Source organism: Triticum aestivum, chromosome 2A (genome assembly GCF_018294505.1).
Source record: "Triticum aestivum cultivar Chinese Spring chromosome 2A, IWGSC CS RefSeq v2.1, whole genome shotgun sequence".
Lineage (NCBI taxonomy): Eukaryota > Viridiplantae > Streptophyta > Magnoliopsida > Poales > Poaceae > Triticum > Triticum aestivum.
This window is the reverse complement of record NC_057797.1, coordinates 653277856-653287374: the sequence shown is the minus strand read 5'-3', so window position 1 is coordinate 653287374 and position 9519 is coordinate 653277856. Positions and strand designations below refer to the sequence as shown.

The window sequence follows — 9519 nt, the reverse complement described above, 5'->3', positions numbered from 1 at the left end:
ATAAAATGCTGTGAGAGAACCTCATGCAATGTGGCATGTTTTTTCGAAAATCCTCGAGGTGCACATATTTTGTTAAGCGGGTAGCTATCTTAAAGAACAGTCAACAACTAAAAAAAAGAGATTTATATAGTATAATTTTTTAGGGAATTTATATAGTATAATTGATATAGAAACAGGAGTGCTCCTATATGACGCCCATTGCGTCTTATAGTTATGATAACGTATGAGCACGCTTTGCGTACCGGGCACCTAGTTCGGGTGTCGTCATGTTTGTTTCCCCGAGCGCTAGTATGGTTTGGTTTTTAGCAATTTATTCTTTGGTTTTTCTGGTTTGCACTGGCCTTTCCAGCCTTTTTACTCTGAGTTTTTTCTAATGTTACATGGACATTTTCAAATATGCGTGAAAATTTTACAAAAAAACATTGATCACTCTTTTTTAATGTTCACCATGGATTTAAAACATATTGTATTTTAGAAAAAAATTGATGCTTCTTGGAAAAATATTGGCCATGCATTTAAAATATGGGGTGTATTTTTTAAAACCAAATCATATATGCAAGAAAATATATTTTTACCAAGATGTTTTTTTAAAAAAATGGTGTATTTTCACTATTGAGAAGAAACTAACTGAACAGAAAAAAAATACTAGAAACAAACCAATCATGCAAAAAGCTAGAAAAAAAAGATCGTCGGTTCCCTTCTAAATCGACTCGCATGGGCAGTCATTGCACACGAGCGTTTGCTCCCCCATTCCTGGTCACTAGTCTCATGTCTGATGGTCCGGAAAGTTTATTTGTTGAATAAAGCTCTCTTAATTCCCTGAAAAAGATAGAATTTACCTCGTACCATGTGGCATTTTTCTCAAAACCCCCAACTATGATTTTTGAGGCAAATCCTAAACGGCGCCCGCTGCGCCCCTTTTTGTTCTTTTCACTAACGGGCGCATACCCCCACAGCGGCTTGGGCTCGGCCCTTCTACATTCTTTTTTCTTCTTTCATCCCGCAAAAAAAGCACGAAAGTGGGTGGGAATCGAACCCACGACCTCTTCGCTCTATGCAAGTCACTGTAAACAACAGGACAACCAGATCACATGTGTTCATTTACATTCTCTTCCTTCTTTTGTTTTTTTCTTTCCTTTTCTTTTTTTCCTTTTCTCTTTTAATTTCTTTTTCTTTGTTAAATGCATGAACCTTTTTCAATTTCTTGAAAAAAAATCAAAATCCGATGGACCCTTTTCAAATTCGTGAACTGTTTTGCCAAATCGATGAACTTTTTTTCAAAACCGATGAACTCTTTGTCAAAAGAGATGGACTCTTTTTCAAAATTGATGAACTCTTTTTTTGAAATCGATGAAATCTTTTTGAAAATCGATGAACTCTTTTTTCGAAATCAATGAACCCCTTTTCGAAATTGATGAACTCTTTTTGAAAATCGATGAGCTCTTTTCCAAATCGATGAACTTTTTTTCAAGATCGATGAACCCTTTTTCGAAATCGATGAACTCTTTTGAAAATCGATGAACTCTTTTCCAAATCGATGAACTTTTTTCAAAATCAACGAACTCTTTTCAAAATCACTGAACTCTTTTCAAAATTGTGAACTTTTTTCAAAACCGATGAACTTTTTTCAAAATCAGTGAATTTCTTAGAAAAATCGATGAACTTTTCTTAAAATTCATGAAATTTCTAAAAATCGATGATCTTGTTTTCAAATTTACCTTTTCTTTTTTCAAGATAATTTATATTGGCTCTTACTAAAGAAAACGTTAAATAGGAAGGTTTTATAGAATTGGACGGAAGAGCTAGCTTTGTTGAGTGCTTAATGCATTAAGCTGTGGATGGGGTGGTTCTGGGTTCGAATACCAGCTATCCCATGCTATATTTCTCAATTACAATTAGTTTCTTTATTTATTTTTCTTCGAACAACACCAGGCCAATATAAAACAAAGAAACTAACCCCTCACAAAACTTTTTGGACACACCGCTTTCGCGCTCCTCCATGTCCACATTTTATCTATGATATGATCGGTGTGTTTCTGCTCCTAATTGTAGAAAACCATCGCATTTCTTTGTTTGGATATATTCCAAGAGATGAAGATGACAATGGTGTCAAATCCTTTCCTTGCACTTTCCTGAAAATTATTTCTTGAATTCAACCACCAATCCTCCAGAATGTCAATCGCCGACGGTATGGGGATCGTGGGTGATCTTATTCATTCTCCTTTACATAATTGAAATTCGAAAGTATCAAAACCAGCATGACATAAGCTCCAAGCCTCACTCAGGAGGATTCCAGTCATCACCAGATCATGCTCTCTCTACTTGAGGGCATTGTCCAGAGTGAGGGTGTCGGATTCAAAAATCACCCTATGCAGCCCCGGTTCGAGCCCAACCTCAACTGCTTTAACTCATGCCATCGCTTCTGCGTGTAAAGGATTAGACAAATGGTCAAGCTTCCCGGCTGCAGCCGCAAGGAACTCTGGGTGCACTTCTGTTGATCTTTGAAGAAAAAACATTGTAGAGAAAGAGGTTTATAATATAATATGCACCCTATTTTCCTAAATATAAGACATTTTGACAGTTTATAAACTAAAATGCCAAAACGAGTTACATCTAGGAACAAAGGCAATATTTTTTTAAGAAACACTTGTAACTTTATTCATCTCATAACAATTACAGGTACACTGATTTGGACCTAAGATCCAAAAAAATACAGAGTACTCTCTTCGTCTCATAATATAAGAGCGTTTTTTACACTACAGATACACTCATTTGGACCTACTAAATATACACTACACTGATTTCTCCAAGGTACACTGTATTTTCATATATTATGAGACGGAGGGTGTAACTCCTAAACTAATCTTTATTCTAATAATAAAGCAAATTGGATTTCTTTCGTCCGTCATGGCATTTTTCAGAAAAGTCTTTCTATTTAAGAGAATTCAACCCGTAGTCCTATTTTTTTGGAGAGCACACAAATTGTGTGCCTTAGCTTTATAGAAGATAGAGAATAAAATACAAGAAGCTCCCACCACATCCCGGTGAGAAGCAAGAACCACCCGCAGTCCTATTTTAAGTTAAAACGAATCGTTCCTTTTGTATTTTTTACACAAAAGTCCATGTCTTTTCTTGAAATCAATCCGCCGTCCGGATTTAAGTCACACCCGCATCGTTATTTTACATTTTTTGAAACCCCCCTTGATGTTTTAGTAATTCATCCGCGGATCATATTTAAGTCAAACAAGTGCTTTTTAAAATCATCCATATCTTTTAAACCGTGACTCCGATTTGAACATGTTATATATGAAATTTGATTAGAAAAATTTGTAGAATATGAATATGAGATTATTTTTACCTGTTAAGTATTATTAAATATTATTTTGGAATATATTTGAGTCAAACCAAATGATTTTCTAAATTATCTGCATCTTTTAAACCGTAACTTTGATTTTAACATATTATATATGAAATTTTATTATAAAAATATGTGAAATCTAAATATGATGTTAATTTTACCTGTTAAATATTTTTAAAATATTGTTATGGAAGCAAACTTATAATTTATAGCGCAAGATTCGTTTTTTTCATACCGGTGACGATCCAGATTGCAAATAAACACCCCACTATAACCATATAGGGAAAATAAAACATCGATAACTACACATGCATACTTCTGAAAAATGTCGCAGGGAAAAACAACAGATTTCTCATCGCGAGAGAGAGAGAGAGAGAGAGAGAGAGAGAGAGAGAGAGAGAGAGAGAGAGAGAGAGAGAGAGAGACGTCTTAGGATTAACCATATTCAACACACATTCTTTATTGTTTTGTGTGAACACCGAGGCCATCACCGGCGAGAGTGAGAAGGAGGATAAGCGGCAACACAAATATGATGCCTCACAAAAATAAAGGAGATGGACCTATTATGGTCTTGAGTGATGGTTGTTGAGTTAAGAACGTGTGTTATGTTTTCTCTTCCGTTACAACGCACAGGCTCTTTTGCTAGTAATTATAATAAAATCTCTCGAAAACACCTTATTTGTGGTATTAATCTCTGCTGAAAGAAAAGAGAGAAACATGAGTGGAGTGCCAAATGGGCCACTGCATTTACACAGCCCAACGGGTTGCATTCACGCAGCGGCAGCCTTCATTTGTTTCGATCGTCGAGCGTATCTCACGACGGGGATGTGTTTGCTGAAAAGAAAAGAAAAAAAACTCACGATGGGGATACATCACATGCGGTCAATTACCCAAACTCCTGCGATTCCCCATTAAATGCCTGATGCGTACAACATAAGTCCATGCCGTGTCAGGCAAAAGAGTTACGTGGACGGATCTCCGTCGAACAGCAGCCCTTCGTTCTGCACCGGCCGAAGCCGCCGCGCTGTCAATCTGCCATTCTCCGCTTCATTTTTCTCATACTTTTCTTCGGTTTCCCCCGGCGCACGTTTGAGTTTTTTGAACCCGTTCCATGGCGGCGAGACCCCGCGGGGCTCAGACCAAAGTATCCGATCGGACGGCGGGCGTCGCCGCGAGTTCTCGGTCCAGAGAAGAGAAGGGAAGCCAAGGCAGGAGCGTGTTCTGCGCTTGGCCACACAGTCCCCATCGGAGTAACCGAAGCGGCCTAGTAGTTCGAGCGATCTGGCGCGCGGTCTCGGCCGTTGGATCGAATCGGACGGCTCGCGGGGCGCCCACGGCGCACTTCGATTTCCCTACTTCTTCCTCCAGATTTCCAGTTTCCCTGCTACTTCTTCCTCCAGGTTTGCACACGCGTACGAAACCAATCCTCTCGGCGGCTTGACGTCTTTGCCTTGCTTCTTGATTGAGTCCAGTCACCTCTCTCCTCTTCCCCTTTGGAGCTCCCTCGCTCCGTCCCTGTCCATTTATAGCCTCCGAGAAAGTGCAGTGCGCCCAAGGGAGTGTACCGAGAGCCTCCCTCCATGGCCGCTGGTCTCTCGGGCTCCACCATGGCCAGCTTCGCCGTCAAGAACCCTCTGCTCGCCGCGGCCGCGCGCTTCCGGACGCTGCCTTCCCGCGCCGGCCGGCCTCTGCCGTTCTCCCCGTTCACGCGGACGGCGCGCAGGCGCGGGCAAGAGACCGTCACGTGCTTCGTCCCGCAGGAGGGCCAGGCGCCCGGCCCGGCTCCCGAGCCCGTGCCTTCGCTGGAGGAAGAGGCGGCGTCCGCGGCGGCGCGCCGCGTGGCGGAGAGGAAGGCGCGGAAGCAGTCCGAGAGGCGCACGTACCTGGTGGCCGCCGTCATGTCCAGCCTCGGCGTCACCTCCATGGCCATCGCCTCCGTGTACTACCGCTTCGCCTGGCAAATGGAGGTACGTGCCAGCCATTCGTTTTCGCTATCTTTCCTCGTTGACGTTAGCGAGTGGCGACGCCGTAGCCGCCATTTTAGTGCGCGGACGGTTGGGCTTGACTGGTAGCCGTTGCTGAAATTGACATGCGCGCGCGTTCGTGCAGGGCGGCGAGGTGCCGATGACCGAGATGCTGGGCACGTTCGCGCTCTCCGTCGGCGCAGCGGTAAGCCAGCGGCACCTTGGTAGAACTCTTGCTCGCCGGCGGCGAAGAACTCCAGGCTAAAATTCGGGCGTGATGCAGGTCGGGATGGAGTTCTGGGCGCAGTGGGCGCACAAGGCGCTGTGGCACGCCTCCCTGTGGCACATGCACGAGTCGCACCACCGGCCGCGCGACGGGCCCTTCGAGCTCAACGACGTCTTCGCCATCATCAACGCCGGGCCGGCCATCGCCCTCCTCGCCTACGGCTTCTTCCACCGCGGCCTCATCCCCGGCCTCTGCTTTGGCGCGGTAAGCCACTCAGCCGTAAACCAAAACCGCCGAAGCCACACACTCTCTTTCTGTCTCTCTGGTTCGCCGGGCCCATCTGTCGGAACCATCCGATTAGGGTCTGACTCGCCACGTGTCTGTCTCCTACAGGGCCTTGGGATTACGCTTTTCGGCATGGCATACATGTTCGTGCACGACGGCCTGGTCCACCGCCGGTTCCCCGTCGGCCCCATCGCGGACGTGCCCTACTTCCGGCGAGTGGCTGCCGCTCACAAGGTACGTACGGCGAGGCTAACGACCTCTTGCTCGTGGGTGCAGTAGCCAGTGCGTGCCAATTTGGTGAATTTTCCTGATTTTTTTTTTGCTGATTATGTGGTGGTGGCTCCGTGGCAGATACACCACATGGACAAGTTCGAGGGGGTACCGTATGGGCTTTTCCTGGGACCCAAGGTGAGTGCGAGGCGCATGGCGCCTATCGTTTTGTCCTCTCGCGTGCTGTGCTGTGCTGTGCTGTGCTGTGACCACTGACCCAAGTGACACAGTACGGGACAAGCACCCTGATCTTCCTTGTAAACCGTCCGTCTCAACGCGCCTCTGGTTGTGGTGAGTGCAGGAGCTGGAGGACGTTGGTGGCCTCGACGAGCTGGAGCAGGAGCTCGCCAGGATCAACCGGACTCGGAGCATCTGAAGGACTCTGGACATGGCGGCATACGCAGCCAGAAGAGCCTTATGATCTCATCTAGCAGATGAACTACAATTCAAGATTTTTTGTTACTTTTTGGTGGTTGCTATTGATTTAATTGATGGTACTGGAGATGGGGAGTCCAGGGCCAGAAGCAAAGCTAATGATCAGGCAGTGGTGGTGGTGTACTCCCTGTTGTTACTCGGCTGCAGGGGGCGTGGATGTGTCCAAACAGTTCTAGGAAGAAGCACAGATGGTTCATGAGGCTGTGACATGATTTTATTTTTTTTCCTGCCTTCGAGGTCTCACCGCGTCCATATTTTTGTTTTGTGGAGAACCAACTCCATGTATTGTTCTTATATATGGCTAGAAACTACGCTTCTGTGTATAACAAGTAGAGAAGGTTGTGAACCACTTCAATGAAAGTAAAAGTTGGCGGTTGGCAAGAACGCTGGAGATTCAGTACTTTTCCATGTTTCCTCCTTTCTCCACCAGACAGAATGTCACACTATTTTTCTTTTTTGTGAGATAGAATGCCACACTATTGTTGTTGCTACTCATAGCATCTCTTCCAACTCTAGCCACTCCTGATTTCCTAAACACGGAGATGTACAAACATCACTGTTGATTTTGAAGAGAAGAACAAAATAATAATAATAATAATCAAAACTAACATTGGCCAGCCCATTCGCCATTGCAATCACAATTAATAATCACCGCCCTTCCCCTCCCAAAGAAAAAACACATCAACGGTGGAGGTCCATACCCCTTCATAATTAAGGGATAATTAAGTCAAGTCTATGTATATACTTGATAAAAATGGCAGGACTGTTTCTGCCCGTCCGTCGCGTGTTTTGTAGAAAACTTCCCGCCTTCTTTGATAATTAACCCGCAGTTTATCTTTAAGTGACATAAATTAAAAAGAAACTCATTAATATTTGGGTTGATTAACCTGAAATCCATCTAGAAAAAAATGCTTTTAATATATAATTTTTTAAACCCTAACTCTAGTTCTAACATGTTATATATGAAATTTGATTTAAAATGTGTAGAATCTGAATATGATGTTATTTTATCTGTTAACCACTTTTAAAATTCAATTTAAAGTGCAATCTTAATTAATTGTGCATGATTCTTCTTTTTTCGTACCCGTGCTGATCCGGATTGTAAATTAACACCTCAACAAAACCAGGTTGAAGATGAAAGAACCATCGATAACCATGCATGCACGCCTCGGCAAAAACACACAGGGGAAAAGAAAGCAGATTTTGGTCTTATGCTGAGAGAGAGAGACGCCTTAGGATTGACCAGATTCAAACACGTTGTATTTGTGTGAGCACTGAGAACACCATCAACGAGGATGGAAAGGAGGATAAGCGTCAACACATATGGGATCCCATGTTGAAATAAAGGACGTGGACCTATTGGGCTCTTGAGTCATGGTCATTGGGTTAGGGGCGCGTGGTATTTTTTCTTCCATTGCAATTCATGGGTGAGGGAGTCCTGGATTAGGGGGTGTCCGTATGGCCGGACTATACCTTCAGCCGGACTCCTGGACTATGAAGATACAAGATTGAAGACTTCGTCCCGTGTCCGGAAGGGACTTTCCTTGGCGTGGAAGGCAAGCTTGGCGATACAGATATGCAGATCTCCTACCATTGTAACCGACTTTGTGTAAACCTAACCCTCTCTGGTGTCTATATAAACCGGAGGGTTTTAGTCCGTAGGACAACATACAGAACAACAAGCATACCATAGGCTAGCTTCTAGGGTTTAGCCTCTCCAGTCTCGTGGTAGATCTACTCTTGTACTACCCATATCATCAATATTAATCAAGCAGGACGTAGGGTTTTACCTCCATCAAGAGGGCCCGAACCTGGGTAAAACTTCATGTCCCTTGCCTCCTGTTACCATCCGGCCTAGACGCACAGTTCGGGACCCCCTACCCGAGATCCGCCAGTTTTGACACCGACATTGGTGCTTTCATTGAGAGTTCCTCTGTGTCGTCGCCGTCAGGCTTGATGGCTCCTACGATCATCAATAGCGATGCAGTCCAGGGTGAGACCTTCCTCCCCGGACAGATCTTCGTCTTCGGCAGCTTCGCACTGCGGGCCAATTCACTTGGCCATCTGGAGTAGATTGAAAGCTATGCCCCTGGCCGTCAGGTCGGATTTGGAAGTTTAAACTACACGACTGACATCCGCGGGGACTTGATCTTAGACAGATTCGAGCCACTGCCGAGCGTGCCGCACTGTCACGAAGAACATGATCTAGCTCTGCCGCCGAATAGTGCCCTGGAGGCCGCACCCACATCGGCTTTGACCCTTAATTCGGAGCCAACTGCGCCGATCGAGGATAGGTGGTTGGCCGCCACCTCGGGGGCTGCGATCCCAACGGTGATCGAGCCGAACACCAGCCCCGCACTCCGCGAGACTCGTGACTCCAAGGAGTCGGACTCCTCTCCGGACTCCGAACCCTCCGTGCCCCTGCCAATCGAATCCGATTGGGCGCCGATCATGGAGTTTACTGCCACGGACATCTTTCAGCACTCGCCTTTCGGCGATATTTTGAAGACACTAAAGTCTCTCTCTTTATCAGGAGAGCCCTGGCCGGACTATGGTCAGCAAGGTTGGGATACGGATGATGAAGAAATTCAAAGCCCACCCACCACCCACTTTGTAGCCACTATCAACGATTTAACCGACATACTCGACTTCGACTCCGAAGACATCGACGGTATGGATGCCGATGCAGGAGACGATGAAGAACCAGCGCCTATTAGGCCCTGGAAAGCCACCTCGTCATATGACATATACATGGTGGACACCCCAAAAGAAGGAGATGGCGATGGAACAGCGGAGGATGACCCCTCCAAGAAACAGCCTAAGCACCGGCGTCAGCGGCGCCGCTCAAAATCCCGCCAAAGCAAATACGGTGATTCCAGCATAGGAGATAATAATACTCCGGAGAGTGCCGAAGAAAACCCCCTCCAGCAAGATTCAGCATAGGAGGATGGAGAAGCCAGCCCTCATGAGAGAGCGGCAGA

The 9519-nt window shown here is 45.4% G+C and overlaps 1 protein-coding gene across 1 annotated transcript; it reads left to right on the top strand.

The window, feature by feature from the left end:
- The first annotated feature begins 4726 nt into the window (after positions 1–4726).
- On the top strand, positions 4727–6935 carry LOC123189994 (beta-carotene 3-hydroxylase, chloroplastic). Its single transcript, XM_044602534.1, has 6 exons — positions 4727–5325; positions 5468–5527; positions 5606–5812; positions 5942–6067; positions 6185–6241; positions 6405–6935. Exons 1-6 carry the CDS (start codon positions 4939–4941, stop codon positions 6477–6479), a joined length of 912 nt encoding a protein of 303 aa, XP_044458469.1. The 5' UTR covers positions 4727–4938; the 3' UTR covers positions 6480–6935.
- Positions 6936–9519: the final 2584 nt, after the last annotated feature.

Coding starts and splice junctions, on each gene's coding strand:
- LOC123189994 (XM_044602534.1), top strand. CDS start 4,939: ATGGCCGCTGGTCTCTCGGGCTCCACCATGGCCAGCTTCGCCGTCAAG. Junction 5,326..5,467: donor GCTTCGCCTGGCAAATGGAG/GTACGTGCCAGC, acceptor GCGTTCGTGCAG/GGCGGCGAGGTGCCGATGAC. Junction 5,813..5,941: donor CCGGCCTCTGCTTTGGCGCG/GTAAGCCACTCA, acceptor TGTCTCCTACAG/GGCCTTGGGATTACGCTTTT.